Source organism: Kwoniella botswanensis, chromosome 1 (genome assembly GCF_036426115.1).
Source record: "Kwoniella botswanensis chromosome 1, complete sequence".
NCBI classification, from domain to species: Eukaryota; Fungi; Basidiomycota; class Tremellomycetes; order Tremellales; family Cryptococcaceae; genus Kwoniella; species Kwoniella botswanensis.
Genome location: NC_088599.1, coordinates 10,581,214 through 10,603,201, shown reverse-complemented (window position 1 = coordinate 10,603,201; position 21,988 = coordinate 10,581,214). Strand labels below are relative to the sequence as shown.

At 44.6% G+C, this 21,988-nt stretch overlaps 7 protein-coding genes across 7 annotated transcripts; 3 read left to right on the top strand and 4 right to left on the bottom strand.

The window, feature by feature from the left end:
• Positions 1–452: 452 nt before the first annotated feature.
• Positions 453–4,819, bottom strand: L199_003997 (uncharacterized protein; the record flags this gene model as incomplete). Its single annotated transcript, XM_064889725.1, has 10 exons — positions 453–569; positions 636–926; positions 982–1,087; positions 1,210–1,395; positions 1,493–1,643; positions 1,728–1,961; positions 2,104–2,272; positions 2,369–3,151; positions 3,250–3,317; positions 3,433–4,819. The coding sequence occupies 10 exons, from the start codon at positions 4,817–4,819 to the stop codon at positions 453–455; spliced, it is 3,492 nt and encodes a 1,163-aa protein (XP_064745797.1).
• Positions 4,820–5,269: 450 nt separating this feature from the next.
• On the bottom strand, positions 5,270–7,028 carry L199_003996 (arginine biosynthesis bifunctional protein ArgJ, mitochondrial; the record flags this gene model as incomplete). Its single annotated transcript, XM_064889724.1, has 4 exons — positions 5,270–5,597; positions 5,699–5,729; positions 5,784–5,868; positions 5,943–7,028. 4 exons carry the CDS (start codon positions 7,026–7,028, stop codon positions 5,270–5,272), a joined length of 1,530 nt encoding a protein of 509 aa, XP_064745796.1.
• A 321-nt stretch (positions 7,029–7,349) lies between these two features.
• L199_003995 (uncharacterized protein) lies at positions 7,350–8,229 on the top strand (the record flags this gene model as incomplete). Its single annotated transcript, XM_064889723.1, has 2 exons — positions 7,350–7,639; positions 7,707–8,229. 2 exons carry the CDS (start codon positions 7,350–7,352, stop codon positions 8,227–8,229), a joined length of 813 nt encoding a protein of 270 aa, XP_064745795.1.
• Positions 8,230–8,517: 288 nt separating this feature from the next.
• L199_003994 (uncharacterized protein) lies at positions 8,518–12,276 on the top strand (the record flags this gene model as incomplete). Its single annotated transcript, XM_064889722.1, has 12 exons — positions 8,518–8,601; positions 8,661–8,889; positions 8,968–9,169; positions 9,239–9,398; positions 9,456–9,654; positions 9,714–9,869; positions 9,925–10,293; positions 10,365–10,504; positions 10,563–10,573; positions 10,625–11,903; positions 12,003–12,161; positions 12,220–12,276. 12 exons carry the CDS (start codon positions 8,518–8,520, stop codon positions 12,274–12,276), a joined length of 3,045 nt encoding a protein of 1,014 aa, XP_064745794.1.
• Positions 12,277–12,530: 254 nt separating this feature from the next.
• L199_003993 (uncharacterized protein) lies at positions 12,531–13,670 on the bottom strand (the record flags this gene model as incomplete). Its single annotated transcript, XM_064889721.1, has 3 exons — positions 12,531–13,113; positions 13,205–13,445; positions 13,532–13,670. 3 exons carry the CDS (start codon positions 13,668–13,670, stop codon positions 12,531–12,533), a joined length of 963 nt encoding a protein of 320 aa, XP_064745793.1.
• A 903-nt stretch (positions 13,671–14,573) lies between these two features.
• Positions 14,574–20,258, bottom strand: L199_003992 (uncharacterized protein; the record flags this gene model as incomplete). The annotated part of the gene is made up of 14 exons (XM_064889720.1): positions 14,574–14,848; positions 14,925–15,224; positions 15,279–15,325; positions 15,391–15,465; positions 15,539–15,819; positions 15,936–16,362; positions 16,419–16,536; positions 16,593–16,752; positions 16,831–17,418; positions 17,478–17,565; positions 17,624–18,243; positions 18,302–18,781; positions 18,848–19,893; positions 19,952–20,258. The coding sequence occupies 14 exons, from the start codon at positions 20,256–20,258 to the stop codon at positions 14,574–14,576; spliced, it is 4,812 nt and encodes a 1,603-aa protein (XP_064745792.1).
• A 392-nt stretch (positions 20,259–20,650) lies between these two features.
• L199_003991 (uncharacterized protein) lies at positions 20,651–21,974 on the top strand (the record flags this gene model as incomplete). Its single annotated transcript, XM_064889719.1, has 3 exons — positions 20,651–21,082; positions 21,160–21,315; positions 21,378–21,974. The coding sequence occupies 3 exons, from the start codon at positions 20,651–20,653 to the stop codon at positions 21,972–21,974; spliced, it is 1,185 nt and encodes a 394-aa protein (XP_064745791.1).
• Positions 21,975–21,988: the final 14 nt, after the last annotated feature.

Sequence of the window (21,988 nt, the reverse complement as noted above, 5' to 3'; positions counted from 1 at the left end):
GACGGTAGGATTAATTCCCATAGTCCATAGTCAACTCTGGTAGGAGAGTGTGATGATTGTATGAGTACTTTAGTCTTATGAGTTAACGATGAGAGATGAATCTATGATGACGATGAACAATCACTTGGTCACATGATGCAAGTTGCTATACTGTACAGTATCATACTGACATTGGAATTACAATCAAAATTTCATTAACTATAGCTCTTGAAGTTCTGATGAATAGAACTTCAGTCAAAACTTATGACAGACATATACGGTATCTTGTCCTGGTCAATCATGCCTTTTGGTTATGTGAAATGTGAAACCAACACATGCCACACAAAACATCATCAACGATACATGGCAACATAAGTGAAAACAAACATATCTGATAGTACATAAACGGTATCATATCACAATGCAAGGTATTTCTCGCCCAACTTCCCACGACACGACCTTTGACCATCGCTTCACCACCTGTCAGGTACAATCCCATGATTCCTCAATATCTCTTCTTGTTTTACGTGTGATCTCACTTGTCTTTCCATCTCTGCATTAATCGCCCAGACCCATCGATCCCTCTCGAGCTGTACGTTATGCCATAACATCAGTGTCAGATACGTTCGATTCATCGATAGGTAGAGATTACTCACCTTGGATCTCGCCCGAAAGATCAACAATTGACTTGGTCTCTTTGATAAATCGGGAGGTAAGAAATTCTGATCTTTAACCAGATCTTGATTTTCCCAAGGTTGAGTGACTTTCTTCCCCCAGCCTTTCTCCTTTTTGGACGATGAAGGACTAGTCAACCTTACGCAGAAGGTAGTATCTTCCGCACCGTCCGATGATTGAAGACCATCTTGATACACCCTAGATTCCGAGGTGAATGCGTCCGATGATGAAGTGGAGGGTATTTCATCTAGCGCTAGCATGCCTGAGTAAACCTGTGCATGTCGAATTCAGTGGTAATTCTCAGTGCAAGTACAAAAGTCGACTTACGTATGCTCCGAACAAGGGATACCTCTTTTTTCTCGTATGGAACGCATTCTTCTTCTTGATTTTGAAAGATATTAGAGTACCGCCGGAGAGGACGATATACTTGGATCTACATTGATGGTCAATGATTAGCAGTTAGTATTCACCGGTACGTCATTTCTCTAACCAACACACACACATCTCGCCAGTATAAAAGAGAAGAAAGGTGTGTTGGAATCAAAAATGGCTCACCTGAATTTATCCCATTTATCTTTCCTCATGAACAACCTCCCAGATACAGTTATACTCCTACATCCCTTGATGACACACCAATCCCATACCTCAGAGAGGAAATCATCCGATTCATTCGATAGTTCCGTACCTGTGAATGGATTCTCGCGAGAATGAAGGGTAATAACGTCCATGCGTTGTCTGGCACTATGATCATGAAGTACAGACAATACCACAGTCAGTCAATGAGTAGGATTCATCAAGATAAGTGTAAGAACACCAGTCTTTGGTCACTGAAACTCACTCAACACGATGTCTTCTCTCCCAATACTTCTTCAACCCCCTCAAGTTATCTACCCATTCCTTGGCTAGTTCAGGAGACTGAGCCTCAAGTCTGACATTCCCACCGGTGTTCACTTCAACTTCGAACGTCCTACCGTATGGCTCTTGAGGCACTTGAGAACTAGTCGTAGTCGCAGTGGCATCTGTGTCTATCCGATTATATCCACCTTGTGAACCAGTCGATCCCGATCTTGAACTCGAAGGTCGGGGTTGGTGTTGATGTTTGGTCTTATCAGGTAGGATCTTGATAGATACTATATCTCTTAAGTCGATACATCCCGAACAACGTGCAAGGAAACTAGCCATTCTACGATGTTCTTCATCGATGAAAGTCTTGTATAATTCCGGAAATAGTTCGGATGGAGTTGAACTTTCTTTGGAAGGTGGGAGAGGTGGTCGAGCTTCTTTCATATTTCCTACGAAGATGTTACCTATTGTATTCAATCACTCAAATTAGCTCATGCAGGGTAGATCAAGACATAGTGTCTCGTACTTTACCTGACGTTTAGCAGGTCACAGCAGTACGGTTGAAAATGTGGGATAGAAGATGTATATTGGATGTAGAACACTCACCATCATGAGACGATATATACACCTGTTCCTTTGTCGAACCATCTTTGTGTCTCGTAAGATACCCTTCTATACCTGGCGGTTCTTCAAGTGAAGTACCATCTTCCAACTTGATCAAGCTAGGTCGATGTCTTGCAGATCTCAATTGTAAATCACGACAAGTAGTTTCACCCTATTCCAATATCAGACAAATCAGCATGGTTTACTGAAGAAGGATATTGTCCATCTGCGTTGAGATAGCAGAATAATGGAATATGTTGTCACTCACCTGGGCCCTTGCTAAACCAGATAACAAATTCCAACCTCTTTTCTTACCTTGTACCGTATCACCATAAGCTATCCAATCTAAATTCCCATTCTTCTGATTCTTCCATACCAATTGAAGATCCAATTGCCCTTTCGATGTCGAAGCAGATTCACTTTGTCTCTTTAGGTCTTCGACATTCAGGTCAGAGTCAAGTAACATTTTCCAACACGTTTCAATCACTTTGGTCTTCTCGAATTTCTCTAGTTGACTGGTACTTCCAAGTGGATCATACTCATCATCTCCAGTGGGGTTCGTAAACAATCTAATGGAAGTTGATAAAGATGGAATTTGAATATCGAACCTATCAGGTAAACCTTCTTCACCATTTGTATTTAATTCTTTCCATATTTCCCAATACCAATCGAGAGATCTTGATCTTTCACCCAACTTCATTATAAATACCTGACTACCTTTGTTATGACCTTTGAGCCACTGGATCTGCTTAGATTGTTTGATTCGATTTCGCATATCCCCTAACCGACTCGAATTGCTCCTCATCAAGTACGACACATCATCTTGAAGCTTATACACCGACGTCGTCAAGCATAAAGTGACGTCCTCAGGATTGAATATGGATAAGCTGGTTCGATGAGGTATGAGTGGAATGACAAATGCCAGATGTTTATGACCTACGATCTTCTCTTGGAAGGGGTAGTTGTAATTGGAATATAACTCGATTTGATTCTTGCGGTAAATTACTATGTATTCTTCGAGAGGGTCAAGTCGAGCACAAGGGTTCCGGCGCTGCATGAAGGAAGGTGTGAGGTCAGATAATCTCTTCCATATTTGTAGTTTGAGAGCCGATCGGTGACATCTGAAAAGATGAAGAAAGTATAGCTCACCTGAGCAGCTTCGTCAAACCCTGGTAACTTATCTTCCCTATGATATCCGACTCTGACAATCATCCGATCTGTATTCACATACTCCACCATTCAGCTACTTCTCTTCACATCACAGCCTTCCGTTTGGGGAGTATAAATCATAGCCAAGATATTTCCTCCCATAGAAGAGTATGCGTTACTCACCTCTCAATATCACTTCTCCAGGCCTTTTCACCTCTTCCCAATCTTCCTCTTCCTCCTCCAAAGCGATTTCAACAGCTTGATGACTCGTTCCTTCCGCTTCTTGACCAGTTCGTTCAAGTACTTTCATCGGATGTACCGGATCCCTATCACCTTGTACACTCTCATTCCCTTCTTGAACTCTTCCTAACCTTTTCAGACTCGAAGTAGGTTGAGTGGGATCTAAAGGAAATTGTACACTCTTCGATTTACCTTGTTTACCTACCGCAAATACGGTTGAAGAAGATGAGTTGTTTCCTTGAGCAGATTTGGTTGAGGTGATATCTAACTTAACATTAGATGGTCTTCGCAATGCCGATTTGAGCTTGGTTGATATACCTTCATTAGATTTTATTTTCTTAGGCGACGGTTTGATCGTACTTGTACCCAGGGTGGACGGTTCTTCCAAAACGTCATGCGTTGATGTTACTGTTATGGCATTTTCAGAGATGAGAGGTTGAATAGAGGATGATTGTGAATTCCTTATCTTGCTTCTATCTCCTTCTTCCTGATCTAAATCGGGATTGTCACCTAGAGAAGGTTGAGGAGTTACCTGATATCCTATATCCACATCTCCATGTCCTTCGTCCAAAGCTAAGGTTGATTTCGAAGTATTACCTTCGGAGGTAGACAAAGATGTGAATTCCGTTCGAGCAGTAACGAATGAATCCTGAGTTGTACGTGTTGATACTGTAGGTCTGATAGGTTTCCGTTGCTCTTTCTCTTTCCCCTTTTCTTGTGTTGTTGATTTAGGCGGTGGTGGTTCTTCTTCTTCTTCTTGATCATCTACTATTGTACCCAAGAATTCCCTTCCTATATCAAAACTCTCACCTGACCACATATCCTTTCCTTTCCCTTTACTTCCAGTCTTTCCCTTCGATCCATCCTCGAGGGGAGTCTCCGGATCCAGTTCCAAATGTTGTTCAAACTCTTCACCATTCCTATCTCTTCTCCTAATCTTGATGCGTCTAGCAGCCTCTCTAATCAAATGTCTCTCATCCGCTTCTCCATGGGAATCAGATCCTATAAAGCTCGTCCCATCTCTATTGCTACCGTTGGCTTCTCCGAAGAAGGGTAAATGGGAAATGGCACTCCTCTTCAATTCACTCAATCTCCTTCTCTTCTCTACTACTTCATTAGAATTGAGTGTTTTCTGAGGAATGGAACCGATGAATCGTCGAGGTATATGATGTTCCCTATGGGATTTAGAAGAGATGATTTTCGGGGATGGTTCCGGGATGGGAGCATTACTGGGACGATGGGAAGATAGGTCTCGAGGAGCATGATTTGGATCAGGGGGTCGGAAGTGCTTGGCTCGGGATGATGAAGTTGGTTGAGGTATTGCTGGCATCGTTTGTTGAGGGGCTAAGCAGCCTGACAGGTTGGTAGCCTTATGGCCGATCCCCTTGAGATCATCAAACCGAGGATTGACGACAAATGTTTGGGAGTATTGGATGAGTATGAGTCACTCTTTCGCACTGCACAAACAAATACGAGTGAATCCAGGGATGAAATGGGATGGGTTATGGTGATGACGTACAAGGGTGTGGCGATCACTCCGACGGAATAACTCATGGCTTGAGCTCATGAAATTTAAGATTATCGAATATTGCATATCGGATTTAACTGAACCTGCTCAAGATTCTTCATGATCATAATATCTATATAATGTATAAGTCGGGTTGAAGTCTACCAGTGAGATACTCCTTTGCTTTTCTTGTCCTTTTACCTACTTCATCTCCATTGTCTTTTTAATCTCTTTGATCAACTTCGATACTACGTCGGAAGAACAAATGCAAGATCAGTCGTCCATCCTTCCTCTGCCTATATGCCCCAAACTGATGACAATGTCAATTCTCGTACTCACACTGCCGTTAATTGTAACATATTCATGGGAAAAATCGCATGTCCAAACTTTTGCTTCCTCGTTACCATCTCCAAGATCAATTTCAATCTCTAGATCTTCCTCTTTGAGGATCTCGCTAGCTCGAGCTTCGTCGATGTTAGGTTCTGGCTCACCATTGGTGAGTAGTCGCAAGGGAGTGGTGTTTGAGGATGTAGCGGGAGGGAGGAATGATACGGACACGGATGTTGGAGAGATTGGGTTGGGTGAAAGAGGGGTGTAGCCGCTATATCGGGGTGAAAGGAATATCAGCTCATGATCTACTTGTTAAGGAAGGTTTATGTCGATGAGACATAACCTTAGATATTCGAAATTGGAGCTACTTACACAGCACAAAGGATTCTACCCCAGTTGGCATCTATCAGGTCCGAAGTCAGCTTGGTAGCTTGGATGAAAATCTAGTATAACCCACCTTCACCATACATCGCAGTCTTGAAGAGACTTGAATTGGCTACTGATTTAGCAACAGCATTTGCAATTTCGTATGTTGGGGCGCCCTGTGAAACAAAAACGACCAAGGCGATCAGCCGAAATCTCCAATCGGGGTTGTGTGGCATATGTAACAACCCACCTTGACTCGAATAGTGACAAACTTGGTCGCACCCTCACCATCCCTAACTACCAACTGAGCTAATTCTTCTGCAAACTCTCTCAGATGCTCTTTGAAAATTCCAAACTCCTCCGGGTTCTCTTTCTCCGTCAATTCTTTCATCTTCTCTTTTGTCTCTCTACCTCCATGTTCCGCTGACCCAGCAGCACCATTCGCAAGACAGAGAATCGTATCGTTCGTCGACATATCGCCATCTACAGTGATATTATTGAAAGATCTATCGACAGCGTAATTCAAAGCATTTTGAAGATCTTCGGAGTTGATAGCTGCGTCTGTAGCAATTACACCTAAAAGCGTCGCATGGGGGGGTTGAGGAGGTCCCATATTAGGTGCAATCATACCTGCACCTTTATCTATACCTGCCATTCTAATTAATCTATCACCAATTTTGAATGTTTTAGCACGAAGTTTGGGGAATGTATCGGTAGTCATAAATGCTTTTGAAAGATCTAACCATGATTTAGGTGAATCATCGAGAGTTCTAATTAATTCTGGTATTTTATCTAATATCGATGAAATGGGTAAATGTTGCCCAATGACTCCTGTTGACATTACCAATGTACCCTCTTTATCACTTTGCGCACCAGAAGGAGGAAGTTGGGAAGTAGTTGTGTTGGACATTGACCAAGCATCTTCTAAACCTTTTTTACCCGTTACTGCATTAGCACATCCCGAGTTGACTATGAATCCCTTGGCTCTTCCATTACTATTTCGGAGTAGCTCAGAAGTGACTGTAACAGGAGCGGCCTTGAAGACGTTTCGAGTCATACATGCCGCTGCTGAACAAGGAGTGTCGGAAGTCGAGACTAATATACCTAAATCTAAAGCACCGGCTTTCTTCTTTATACCAGCGTGAGTCGACGATACGGTGTAACCTAGAGGGAATGCCTCGGGAGAGTAGGTGTGGACATGATGATCTTTAGATGGAGGGGGTTTGTTGGGTGTGACGGCTGTTCCGGCTGAGGTGGTGCTTGCGGCACGAGCAAGGAGGGGGAGGGAGATCGCTGCTCGAGTAACGGAAGAGGGACAGGGGAGGGAAGGAGGCATCTTGTAAGTGCTCCGGATGGTTCGCCGAGTGACCAGATTATTGAAAGACCTCTGAAGTATAAGTAGATTGGAGTTATGATATCAACCTGGGCTCTTTCTTATCTTTGGCGAGTAGGAGAGTTGTTTTCGACTCATGATGTGGATCACGTGCATGAAATGCGGATCTTCCGTCGGAACTAGCTTTGGTGGTGGTTGATCGAAGAATCAGGCAATGACGAAACTGATGAGGATGAAGATGATGAGCAAAGGGAAACAGGATTCAGATGGATTCAGTTGTATTGATGAATTCCCGTTGTATGGAATACCATGACGATATAGATCATGGTCGACAAGGCAACACACGATGACATTGATACCGAACTCGAATTGATCTCATCATCACTCTTACCGGCTGAACGACTCGCCTCCTCAGGTTCAGGATCCTGGCCTAGAGTGATTGATATAACCAGCGAAGACAGTAGACTGTCACTACATATCAATGTTGATGAGGGGTACAGAGTCAAAGATGCAGTGCAGATAGAAGTCAAGAGCAAGTCTATGGGCAGAGAGGAAGCTTCGGGATGGAAAGAGCGGGTGGGAGAAAAGATGGAAGATTGGAATGAGGAAGAAGAGTGAGTAAATACATACTATCGTTCCAAGCATATGATATACATACATATCACTGAGAGTACATCGTAGCTATCCGCTATATCAGATACTCACTATCCATTTCCTTCCTTTACTGGCACCTTCCACATCTACTCCACCCATGACAATATCGCCGTCCCAAGATCCAGTCCCTATCAACGACACTTCACTCAAACCTCATCACTGTCTACTGATTTCCCATCATCTCCTCTCCAGCACCAAACGCAAGGACCTCTTATCCTTATCTTCCGAATTATCGCTAGTGGGTTTTTCCAAAACTGGTCATCCCGGCATAATGTATGCGATAGGATTATTATCCGATCTGGAAGAGTGGATAAGGGAAGTCAAAAGTTGGAATTGGCTTGCTCTGAGAGTACGTGTTGCCCCTGAGCCTATACCCGAGGAGGAAGGGGTGTTTGAGAAGGCGGGGAAGGGGAAAGAGAATGGTGCGAGGGGAGGGAAAGGAAGAGGTGAATGGGTAGAGTTGGAGAAGATTAATGAAGCGCTTGACTGGTTGAGGGGTAGAGGGCAGGGGAGGGAGAGGATCTTGGTTGATTGTGGGGTGGGTGGTTGAGGGTGATGAAATAGAAAGCAAGTAAGATCTATCTGGTTGCGATCATATCCATGGGTCGGCATGTCCATGAATGTATCGATATCGATTGCAAGATCCGAAGGATGACGTGTGATGTGACGCTCTTCACCTGACGCACAGACCTCCCCATCCAGATGTTCCTTCTCATTCCTTGTATCTCATACACTCGACATTGCTCTCCTTCTTGCATTCCTCGTTCCCTCAACTGTCACCCACATCTCTTCTATCATTCTCTTTTCAGTCTCGACTCGCCCCTCGACGCCCCTCAAGATGCAGGCTGCGATAGAATATCTCAGACAGCGAAGAGGTCCGGGAGAAGACCACGTTATTGTGACCGAGCATCACACTACAAAAGTGAACTTTCTACTTCCTGGTTTGCTGATATGTCATTGACTGATCAGCACGACCCACAGATCTTCCAGCAGCTCAGCACACTCGATATCACCGAAGAAGACCACGATGGTACTACTTCCACCCCTATATCGAAGTTGTTGGGACTTACCAATGATAATCCTTTCCGAGATTTCGAGAGACCACTTAACATCCCTCGTAAAGTCCAAGAATTCTGTAATTACGTTCAAGAAAACCACAAGAGAGGGTTGAAGGAATTTACTAGGAAGAGATTGGTGGAAGAATTTATTGGTACATTATTCCATCTCTCATATGGAAGATACGAGTATAATTATGAAGATTGATTTAGTTTGCTTTTTCACTCAATAGACAACCCGTTCCCCCTCTATCTCCGACCCAAGGAGTATATGCTCACTGCGAAAGCTATCAAGCGAACGCATGATTGCTCAGAAGGGAAGAAAGTGCTTCCTTCCGTCTACACGCAGCTGGGTGGGAAAGGAAAGTTCAGTACTCTAGATCGAGTTGACGATGAGATTGGAGAAGAGAGGAAGGTGGATGAAGATGAAGCTTTGTCAGTGATTCTCACGAAATCGACATTGTGCAAGATGGAATTAGGCTGATAAATCTCCATCTGACATAGGAATTTAAAAATACATCTCTCTAACAAGCAAGAACGAGAGCTTCGAGCATGGCTCCAAGATCGTACGGAGAAGATCACTCCCCATCTCAATCATTGGAAAGGGAATATCGAAGATCATCCCATCTTACGAGAATGGCAAGAAGCTGCAGAAAGCCTCCAAGTGAGATGATCCTCTACTATCTCTTGACTATGATAGACTGATATCGCATGTCGTCAGGATTTGGCGCGAGTAATCCCTGAACCGATGTTCCCTTTCTCAAGCTACCAGATGTTCACCGATGTGCCAATCACACCTGACCGAGGGGGTGACATGACAGTCTGGGAGGATGGTCAAGATGAGCTTGGGGATGTGTCGGGATGGGCAGACGATGATATTGGAGATGAGGCTTACAGAGTTGAAACTCTCGAGAAATTCGGTAAATTCATTGTTCTGATTATGAGCTATGATTGCCTGCTTATACTTGTTCATTTTCAGATGGAAGAATACTGCCAACAACGACACATACTAGTGCGAAACCTCTTCGCTTTGGCAGCACTGGCCGGAAAAGCTATGAAGATGATACGCTACATTGGCCTAGACATGAGTATCAACCCGAGGCTGACTCGCCAAGAGATGACATCTCGATGATGGGTGAGTGCTCTTCAAATGATGGTATGTGGCCTATATTCACTGGTTCTCATATCAGAATCATCAACATATGCCCCGCACAACAAATTCGAACACCCTGATGTGGAGTATTCACCCCATGTATATAGACCAACGCCCATCTCATCACCTACAAGCGGTCACATTAAAACTTATTGGTCACCCAATCATGATGGTCCATACATAAGTCCCGAATGCTTAGATGGTCCGGCTCCGGTCGAAGAATTTCGACCGAAATGGAATGAATCTACCGAGACTATTCTCAAGGAGTGGCTCGATCCTGCAGCTTTTCAAACACCTTCACCGAACCTGGAGATGCAAATGAACAATGCAAATCAGTCATATCAAACAACGAGTCACCAAGACCAGATCATCGCGCAGAACCAGTGGGATGAAGGAATGAGCACGCGTGAATGTCATAGCCCTGATTCCGCAAGCAACAGCTGCTGACTGATCACCTACGTACCGTTGATCCAATAGGACGACAACCTACATGGGATCCCGCTGCTACAATGCCCGTGAAAGCTTCCGGCTCAGTCGAACGACACTCGCATGCACACTATCTAGCCTCTGATCACTTCACCCATGTTGATGGAATGGAAGGTATGTTGGCAAATCAAGTGAGTACTGGTCAGACTCGACCGGGCCGATAGCTAATATTGCGTGCGATGGAAATAGCGTGACTGGGTGTAAGTTGAGCATCTCCTTCAAAGGACAAAAACTGATTGCCCAAGCTGTAGGGCGACACCTGAAGTTCCGACGCCCTACAACGATTACCAACCCAAACTCGCTACTCCTTATTGGGAGACTTCATCCCTAGCACCGCACACCATTGCCCCTGAACTCATCAATCCCTCTCATCCTATCGTTGGTTCAGAAACATCTCTCGAGAATGATGGACATGCAGCTTCTCCTATGACACCATCTAGACCACGATGGGCTACTCAACCACCGTCTCGAGTGGATGATCACCGGGGATTGGATCAGAAAGAATCATCGCAGCTTTTCACGAAAGCCAGGAGTGCGAACACCAGGACACCCGATCAGTTTTCTCAGCCCGCTCTAGTCCCGGTCATCTCGCACAAACGAGCCACTCCATCTTCGACCTCAGCAGACCAACAGCGAGCAACTAAAGAGTTAGCCGCGACTAACAAACTCTCTCTCAAAGACATTGTACTTGCTCATAAAGCATCGAGCGATAATAGAGACAAGAAGGGCAAGAAGAACCCTTCAAAAAGTGACTCGTTCAAGAGACCTTGTGCTCCGAACATGTTCTCCCTCGATGGGTACCTCGCTCTTCACCAACGCAACGATCTCCTTAGCAAGTCGGGGAAGAAGTATCACGAGAGCAAGAAAGATGAGATTGATAAACGACTTGAGGAAGAAGAAAGGACCCAATGGATGTCTGATCCATGTATCAAGAATCCCAAATGGTATAACAACGCTATAGAACATCCAACTAATACACCACGAGAGGGCTCTTTCCCAATTCTAGTGGCAATGTCAATCTTCCAGAATCTCCCCTTGATCCGAGCTCTTCGATCGGAAGGGTTTTTGTTGGTTGAGAGGGAAAATAAGATGCACTCTGTCGACATGGTTCTCTCACCTGCCATCGCTGTACTCGTCCAAGATCTAGCTAAATTGTCATATGGCTACGAACAATTACTCAAAGATGTAAAAGATTCATGTACGAAGTTCAAGAAGGTCATAGTGATCTTTGAGACAATCTCATTCGCTAAGTCTGAAAAGGACCCCGAATCGAAGATAAAAGTCAACCCGCCCACAACAGATGCTCCACAGGGGCTTGCTACTCTCAGAAGACTCCTTCCCATCGCTTTGAATAGTGTCAGGGAGACTATAGGAAGCGTCGAATTGGTTTTCGCATATGATGGAGCGAGCCAAGTGGCGAAGAACCTGATGTGGCTGATGGACGATGCAGGGAAGAAAACTTTGAAGAAGGATAAGAAAGGATATCAAGATGTTTATGGGGATAGAAAATGGTTGGAAGATGAGCCGGATGTGAGTAAATCGTAGCTCATCAAGGGATTTACTGTTCCAGTCCACTACAGTATGTAGGCGGGAGGAAGAGTGAAGCTGATGTCCTGAGATATGCAATAGGAACAAGAGCTAGAACTGCTCATGACTCATTTCGGACTCAATATCTTCTGTGCATGGTATGCTACCAGTCGATATGGTACGGCTCAACGTGTGGTTACGGGGATGGACGATGTACAAAGGAAGAAAGCTTTCGAGCATGTATTTGGGGAGACTGCTGTAGTGAGCTGGAAATTGCGATCTCAGATATGGGAATTGAGCTGACATGGGTGTGTGGCAGGAACGATTCAATGAGGAGATTGCGAAGAAAGAAAAGGTATTTCGAAAGGTTAAATAAGTATACCGCCCTGAGCAGCAAGTGGCGACGCAGTTTAAAATGGAACGCAGTAGACTGGTTGAGTGTGATGATCAATCGAGACATGATTAACAGATATGGATCGTGTATTAGTGGACTTGTGATGAAATGCAACATACATATAAGTATGTACTAAGATCAGATGGTAAACAAAGACGATATAAACCCAAGCTAAGATCACCAGGACATCAAACACGACAGCAAATTACGAAGTTCACCTATCACTATCCAGCATACTAAAAATTCGGTTGACCATTCTTTTTAGGGTTTATCGGACTCCCAATTCTCAAAGCCATCGTATCCATCATATCCCTTTCACCTGAACTCTGAATCTTCCCATTCCCATTCTCATTACCGTTTCCCGCTTCCAAGTCGTTGCCAGTGCCACTCCTATTGCGTTTGACCCATGACTTTAGGTATGTATGGATGATGAACCATCCGAAAACCAATACCATTATCGAAGAGAAGATAACGACGAAGTATGCAGCGGGATTCCAATGGAAATGATATACTTCCTTCAGCGATGACAGTTGAGTTAGACTGTATTGTGTAGGAAGAGCTGCTAAGGCCGCTGCTGCTGATGAAGAGGTTGCGGCTGCTTGAGCAGATTCAGGTGATGTGGCGAGAGTGGCATTGATCTGATTGCAGAAGGAAAGAGAGGTGATTTGAGCGGCTAGTGCTGGTGTATTGCTTAATGATGCAATGATAGTCTGGCCTTGCGTTGCATTTACAGATGGGACGGGAGATGGATCCTCGGACGATGATGATGATGATGATGAAATGGTTGTAGATGTTGGAGCCGAAAGTGAACTCGTATCGCTGAATCATGACCAAAAAGAAATTAACAAATTTCGTTAGTTCTCTGGTACAGTATGGACAATCAACTTGAAAGGTTGTATAAGTCCCTCACTTAAACATCTTCTCACTCTGTATAATAGCATAATCAAAACCCATCCTCTTTCCTTCTCCTTCAACATTCACTAATCTCAATGTATGATCTGTATCTACCAGATTATGCTGTTCGAACAGTAGATGATGATAATCCAAATCCCCTTGTTCTTGAGTGAATGTCCCAAATGTTTGATCATCTAATATAAATTCGATTGAACTGTATGAAGGACCTATCATACCGTATGTCCAAATATCGCTGCCTACCATCCTCGACCAACAAGCAGTCAGTCTCGAAACTTTTCTTGCTTAATCGACTTTCGGCTGAATGGTATCGGTAGATGCTCACCTGTGAAACTCAATTCTACCCAACTACCTTTCTCCTCTGTCCAAGATATCGAGCTATTCCAAAATTGGTCTAATATCGGAACCATCTGGTCGACCTGTTCAGAACTTATATATTGATTTGAACCATTTATACGTAACATGTTCCATCCTTCGGATAGAGAAAGAGATGGGGTGGACCATTGTGAGTCGTCTATTGTATAATTCTGGGACCTACATTGTGGATTGTATGGGATTAAATGATGAAGTGTTCGTGTTCAGCAGGAAGGAAGACTTACATCTTTATATATCCAATGAGACCTGTCCAGTGACCCTGGGACCGAAATGTTCTGAGATCGATCGAGGAATGTCTTTCTGACTTGAGGCTCCCAAGGATAGTTGATAGAGTTTAGTATCGGCCTATCAAGTTGGATCTCTTTAGTGCGCAACTGGCGAGTAGGTGAATAAAGAGCGTAAGAGGCGAATTGAATGGATGTAGTTCACTGAGGATTGATTAAGGCGTAATTGTCAAGCGAAAAAGAGCGCAAGGCGTAGCAAGTACAAAAAGATCGTGTCAGTCTTCCACTTCATTCATGACCTGTCAAAGATCTGATAAATCATCTTTGTGTTCCAGTTTCGCTCCATCACTTAGTACCAACGCAGATCGCAGTGTCTTCAAAGCCATTGCTCATGTCATTCTGCTCTGAACAAGCAATATGAAAGGAACATCTACCAGATTACAGTGACCTACCTTTAAGGGGTTATTAATCTTCCCCTTGATAAAGGATGTCCTTCATAGTACATGAAGACATACTACCACCATCCACCAATAAAGATTTTCGATCACTGATAAAAGTATAGATTGCTACATCATGTACTATGATGGTCATCGGTCCTCCGCCACAAGGGACTGACAGTCGCACAAACATAAAATCCGAGTATGCATACAGTCATTGAAGATCCAATCAAAGCATCAGTCAAGTAGAATACAGTCAATCCCATCCCATCGACAGTATCAGATTATGCAAATATGTATATAAAATGTAAACCTCAGAGGTATTTCACCACTACCTAACTTCCCTCTCAACAGCTCTATATCCTCTACCTCTCTTCTTAAATCTCCACCGTTTGATAGCGACCAGCAATCTACTAATGGGTTTCTCACCGAACCTCTCGAATCCAAACGCAGCCGCAATGTTGATAGCTGCTATAAGTAACAGTTCGAATTTGAATTCCAAGGGAAGTTTGATGATATCCAATATCAGTGCGATTGGCTGAGCAGGCGATAGGAGAACGTAAGCTGAGAATGCCCCAAGACCCAGCAGACAGATGACAAGTGATGCTATAAAGTATTTCCAACATCAGCCTGGCCTTCATGTTGATGGAGTTTGAGGCAGCTGATCAGAGAGCGGACTTACGGTTTGTATACAGAGGTTTCCTGTACGGAGGACCAACGCTGAATACTCCAGCAACTAGGATATATTGGAAACACGATACCAAGAACAGCGCCGAGTTCTCATAATTGAACGTCTCGAGTTTATCAACATTGGTATTCGGCGCAGTGTACCAAGATTGTTTCCTAACCCATACAAATACGAATATCTGTACTGCGGAGTTGAGTACGATCTGACCAATGATACTGATAAGAACTTTTCGTGAGACAAGGCTGGCCGTAGGACGTTTTGGGTGAATCTTGGGGTATGGGAGTGTTCGTCCCACTAGGCGGCAAATGTCAGCTGGATTTCTCCAACGCTTAAGACAGCTACACGTACTGGCTACGGCAATAGGTATAATGACGAATAGGTCAATGTATAAGAATCTATGGATAAAATAGAGATGAGCTATCACGACTTATTTGGGAAGTAACAATCAAGCTGAACATACTGGAAATCTCCCAAACTCGAAGCAAACGAATAAAGCAATGTGACCGTTGTGAACTGGATCATCGAGTAGAGAGCCCTATATGACAGTAAAACAAATGAGCTACGTCATACAGGTTGTCATCATGTACAATCAAGCTGATATCACTCACATATACTTGAAACAACTGAAACTGGTGACCAAAGCCGCTCTACCTTCTTTGATGATCTCGACCATACATCCAATATCAGGTATCCTCGAGGTGAATGGAGCAGCTACACTGGCTTCGGCTTCACTTAATGATACTCCGACATCTGCAGCTTTAAGAGCACCACAATCATTCGCACCGTCACCGCAGAATGCCACAGTATAACCTAATGCCTGTAATCGTTCGACCAGTTCTGCTTTTTCGTCTGGTGACATTCGAGCAAAGATGACTCCTTTGACGAGCATCTAACGAGTACCACAATCGTTAGCTCAAGGGTCAGACGTCAAGCTTTGTGCTACAGTCCCCTCACTGTAGGAAAAAGGGAAATGTGATCCGAGAAATTCAAGAGATATGGACTCACCCTCTCCATAGTTTCCAACTCGGCATACTCCAACATCCACTTAAACACATCACCCGTCAAAGCCAATTGATAATCGTGACTCTCTGGATCTTGACCATCCAACGTAACTCCCATCTGAGTAACCATGGGTTTCAAAGTATATTCATCCAATTTATGACGTTCATCATCGACAGATGACCAGTCTAATTGAGCGCCCTCCGAGGTACCGGTACCAGGTATGAAAGTCGGTATGTACACGCTGGCCGAGTGAGATACCATACCGCATTCTCTTGCGACTGAGATTGCAGTTCGGACGTTATCTCCTGTCACCATTCGACATGCCAGATGAGCTGCACGCAATGTGTGGATGTTCGGTGCTGTATTGGGTTTGAGCTTGTTCTCGAATACAATGAACCCAAGGAATTGAAGATCGGATTCGGCCACCTCACTGAGAAGATGACTCAGTCAGCTAACATATGACAACATGCATTAAATATAGCTTACCGTCTCATCCTTTGCGCTTTGAGCCAAGTCAACCCCTCGATGGATTTACCGGCGATAGCAATTACTCGGAAACCATTTCGAGTATAGTAAGAAAGCATATCATCGTAATCAAGTGGGACTATAGGTCTCATCAGCTCTTCACCAACATGGTACGCGGCAAATAAGCCAGCTCACAAGTAGAAGGATCACAGATATCAGGCATGACTTCCGGTGCGCCCTTCACATAGACTTCCATACTATTTGATTTTAGCCTCTTGACGATGACACTCATCCTTCGTAAGGCCGAAACGAAATCGTAAGTCCGGATGACACCGAGTTCAAGGAAGTGGGCGTGCTTTTATGAGGAGATAAATCAACTGTCAATCCTACTATCTGAGAGGAAGAACCGGATATGACAGAAACCCGCACGAACCTTGCTACCAGCTTTCAAAGCATCTTCCATCTTCCACCGATCCGTCCCGGGTGGTCTCACAACAGTCTGAATGAGACTTTGAGGTTTTGTTCCCGATCCTGATCCGCTCGCCGAGGTGGAAGTAGCCTTGTTGGGTATAGGTCTCGATTGACCTTCGTCCAATGTCCAGCCGGTATATTCGAACATCTTGATATCCAGTGGATCACCAATGACTTCACCATCGATCAACTTGAGAGCATGACATGTGGCTAAAGCATATAATAAAGGCGTTTTACCGTTGATTCCACCTTCGATCGGCACATCTTGAATCTCGGAATGTAATTCGGAAAACCTTTGATCCTGTCTATCGATCGTACGGACCCCCAATACGTCTAATCCGTCTTCTGTCAAGGTACCAGTCTTGTCGAAACATACCACGTTGATCTTACCACCTATGTTGACTCTGTTAGGCGATATACAGAAGATACCGCTTTTCCTCAATCGTTCGATAGCGAACGTGGTACCGATGGTGAGTGTTGCGGGTAATGCAGGTGGGACGACAATGGTAATCAGGTCTAGAGCTCGGAGGGCGATGGTATGCCAATGGATCTAAGGATTGAGTATCGTCAGCTTCGTAACGAACGTATTTGAAGATATAGCAGACTTGCCCCAATCCGGATGAACTGAACAGCGGAGACAGCGAATCCCAATCCAGCGATGATAGTCAAAACACCAATGAAATTCATGGAGTCACGACTTTTATGCTTGTTAGCTATCTTTACGATCCCGGAATATCAATCAAACAGCTACTCACTAGAACTTGAAACCCATCGGTTTAGGGAACAACATCGATCTTACTAAAGCACCTTTAGTGGTGTTGAACCCAGTTCTAGTCACCATAGCCAATGCCACTGGTTCTTCCGACTTTGGTGCCCAGGGTGGTCTAGCTCCAGCTCTGACTCTTATGATCTTCGTACCAGAAAACAAGTAATGTTTGGCCAGATCACCGTCGATCTCCGAAGATCCTTGTTTCGTTTCCTTTGACATCGATCGTAGATTTTCATCTTTCACAGGTATTTTACTGACCGGTACTGATTCTCCAGTCAACATCGATTCGTTGACGATCGCATCGCCGGAGAGTAATACAGCATCACAAGGGAAGACAGGCAAGTTGGCATCGGAAGCGTCGAATATATCTCCAGGGACGAGCTTGGCACAATCCATAACCACCCATTCACCATCAACCAATACTCGAACATCACAGTGGAATCGGGACATCTCCCTCATTCGTTCGATAGTTCGCTTGGTTTCGACCAAAGTAGATAGGATCGACGTGATGGAGATAAGGGCAATAGCAAAGGCATAGTAGTAGTAGTCGTCCAGAGACCATAGAACGATGGAAGCGATTTGGAATACGTAGAACGGGTGGAGGACCTAAGGATGCGTGATGTCAGCTTAATACATCGACATCTCGAGGTGTCAGCACGCTCACCTCATCGACGAGTAACCCAAAGATAGACTTCGACGCGATATCAATGATATTATCGCCCATTAGGACCATTCTTTGTTCTCTAACGGGACTCTCAAGTCCATGAGCCACGGCTCTCGCAGAAGTCCATTTTGGATCTCTCCAATCTCTGATCATCGCCCATCTCCCGGTAGCAGGATCCAGTGCGAATTTAGTATACCTATACTCCATGGTCTTTAAGAATCCCATAGTCTCCTCCCAGGTCGTCTTTCCAGGTTCTAAATCGGGTAATAGATCTTTGGCTCCTCCTACACCACCACCAGCAGAATCACCGTTGGACGTGTGATTGATATTGGGTGAGCCATTGTGACCTCGAAGAGACGGCGCAGTAGATGATCCGGCTGTAGGCGGGGCAGTTGGAGCGTGATGAGGGAAGACAGTCGATAGTGGGTATGGATAAGGAATGATCTGCAAGGGTATCACATGTAGATCGCCATATGGAGTCTAAATTAGGGATCATGACAGATCAGCGTCGACATGGAACACGTGTTAGCTGATCGGTTTACTTACCTCGACAACAAGCCAAGTTCCTTCTTTTGCTTCATCAAAAGCCGTTTCTTTACCCAAAAACTTGACCCATATACTAGGGATCCATCTACCCAACAGTCCTAGAGCACCAAAAGTGACAATACATCCAAACCACCAAATAGCATTCCTGAACGGATCTGTTCTGTAGCATGTGAATCTTATTGATAGATCTTCGTCGGGTAAAACAACAGTTTGCCTGGATGGCACAGCAACACTAACGAAATCTTTAGGTTCGGCCATGTCGTATGGTCTTGCATTCGGTTCACCGAAAATACCGTCTGTTGCTGATGGCACTAAAGGCATATTGGGTGAGGTGGGTCTCGATTGGGGCGGCAAGGAAGTGTCATCCGCCAGAGAAGATGTGTATCCTTCTTCGGGATCTCTCTCAGACATATAGGAGTCGGCGTCATCTTCATCACCATACCAATCATCTTCTTCACTCGTCGAAGGTGATCTGGATCTTGTCCTGTGTCTTCGACTGGAGGCTTCCGACCCAGACCCTCTTCGTGATCTAGAATGAGAATATGATCTTCTATGACCGTCTGGTAGTCCTGCTTCTTCGTCTTCTACCTCGTTCCTTGAAAATCCAATGTACGATGCGATTCTACCCAAGGTGGTTGAGGGTCTTGCGGGACTCATCATTGGACTGGCCGGTGATGGCTCATAATCGTCGTCCATGGCAGCTGGAGACTGGGCTTGGGCTTGAACATGCTCATCAGGTCTATAAGAGAAATATCCACCTGAGGGAGCGGCGACTTGACTTGATTGAGCTCTACTGTGTCGCCGCGTTGATCGTTTACTATATGACCTTCCCATCCTTTGCCCTGCCCCGTGGTCTTCGTCTTCCGAATCGATGGCGAAGACTCCAGAGCTCGGAGACTGGAGTAAGTCCACTTGTGAGCCAGTCTGCCGACGAAACTGACCAGAGGGTCGATCTTGCGTGAACGACTGTCTAGATGCTATTGAAGCACGTCTTGACCCTGGTCTTATGTGCGTACGGGTAATCGAAGAAGGTGTGATTCCGCCATCTACATTCAATGATCATCAGTACATGCGCATTCTTGAACTGCATAAGACGACACTGACCATTCTCACCACCAGCCCAACTCGTCCAACTTCCCACCATCATCTCCTGCGGACCTTCCTTCCTCTCCCGTTCTCTTTCGATCGCTACAGCCTGTACCACCGCATCCGGTGCGTTCTCTGTATAATCATATGTAGATGGACCTGCATCTTTCTGATGCTGAAGCGGGGCAGGTATAGTCCCCACGACATTCTTCTGGTCTTTCGGTACAGGTACAGGGTGAAAAGTGTCTGGAGCCGTGGGACGTGACTGGGAGATCGCAGACGGCAAGGCAGTGTTGGACACCCCTGGCGATGGTGGGTCTGCCATTTTGATGAGGTGTGACTGATGGTGAGGCCTTCACTTTGATCGATCGGGTGTTGATTTTCGATACTGTATGGTTATCTTCATTATCTCATCCTTCATCATCATTTCGTCCTCTACATCCCTAACCTATTTTAAGAGAGAAGCAGAGTTACGTAACCTATGTACCCTATCAAAACTCGTGGATATCACATGGCTTTGGTTCCGACCCGAGAATGATTCTGGTATTTGCCACCCAGTTCTGTAAATTTCTGAGATGATCGACACGATTCATTCCATGAAAGAGATAGATGATAGACTGATATTATACATTTGGTAGTACTTGACTAGATCCTACAGACAATATCGCACACTCTTCACTTCTTAGCAAACACACAGAGCACAACCCAAAACCCAAAATGCCAGACTTGAACGAACTCCTTCGATGGTCCATCGCCAACTCCACTCTCCCTTCCTCGCAAGATGGCCAACAGACAGCGGCAGAAGGAGGCCAGCAGGTATCTTCCTCCGAGGGAGGTCTGACAATCCGATACAACCCTCCTTCCTCAGCCACCCACAGCGGTACATCAGCTCTACACCCCTCAGATCTTGCTCCGGCAGATTTATCACCCGCTTCGACACCTGGTCCAGGAACTCCTACGGGGGAAATACCATCTCAGACGTTCCCTTTGCCCAGCACTACACCAAAGAGGGATGATCTTACGACGGAGATGTTAGATTTAATATTGGGTAAGAGCGACTCGATAACGATGAAGGAGAAAATGGCTTTTGCCGTTGATGAGAAAAACCCCCTGGAGGAGAGGGTAGAAGCATTGGATGATTTTGAAATGGTAAGTTCATTGTCACATCACACGATAGAATGAACAATAGGTCTTAATGCTGATCTCGTTTTCTTATGATTTATCAGTTAATCGAATTGATAGATAATGCCAATAACATGCCAATCCTCAAACTCTGGCAACCACTCTTAAGTCTACTATCATCCCCCGAAGATGAGATTGTGTCAAACGCATTATGGATAATAGGTACAGCTGTACAGAACAATATCAAAGCGCAAGCTGCTGTGAGTCTGCGTCTGAAATATTAGCTCGTCTTTACCCTTACTGATAATTACATTTCTTTTAGCTATATATACATTCTGCTTTCCCATTAATACTCCAATCGTATCTCAATTCCTCCTCCCCCGCCGTTAGATCAAAAGCAATCTACGCCCTATCCGCATCGTTAAAACACTGGCCATTAGCTCCCCAAGCTCTATCTCAAAAACACGAAAATGTCACGGTAACGGGGTATGAAGTTTTGTTAAAAGGGTTGAAAGATTCCGATAAGAATGTCAGAAAGAAGGTATCATTCTTGGTATCTACGTTGGTACTTCAATCTAATGATAAATACGATCAAAAAGAATTACCAAATGAAGTACGAAATGTCATCGAGGAACTCACCAAGAGTAACACAGTCAAAGAAGAGGGTCTGATAGATGGATTAAGTAAATCAGGTATCTTCCAAGAATCATTGGATCAACTTCAACATGTGAAAGAGGATAATCTCGAATTTGAAGAGAACAGTTTAAAGAGTTTGATAAATGCTTTGAAGACTAGTGGGTTGAATGACGAGGAAAGAGGGCAGTTTAAAGGTATCTGGAATGGATTGAATGCTCAACAGAGAGAAGATAGAGGTTTGGGAAAAGATGAGATTGAATCGGTGAATGGGATATTAGCATAGGATATGTGTATGAT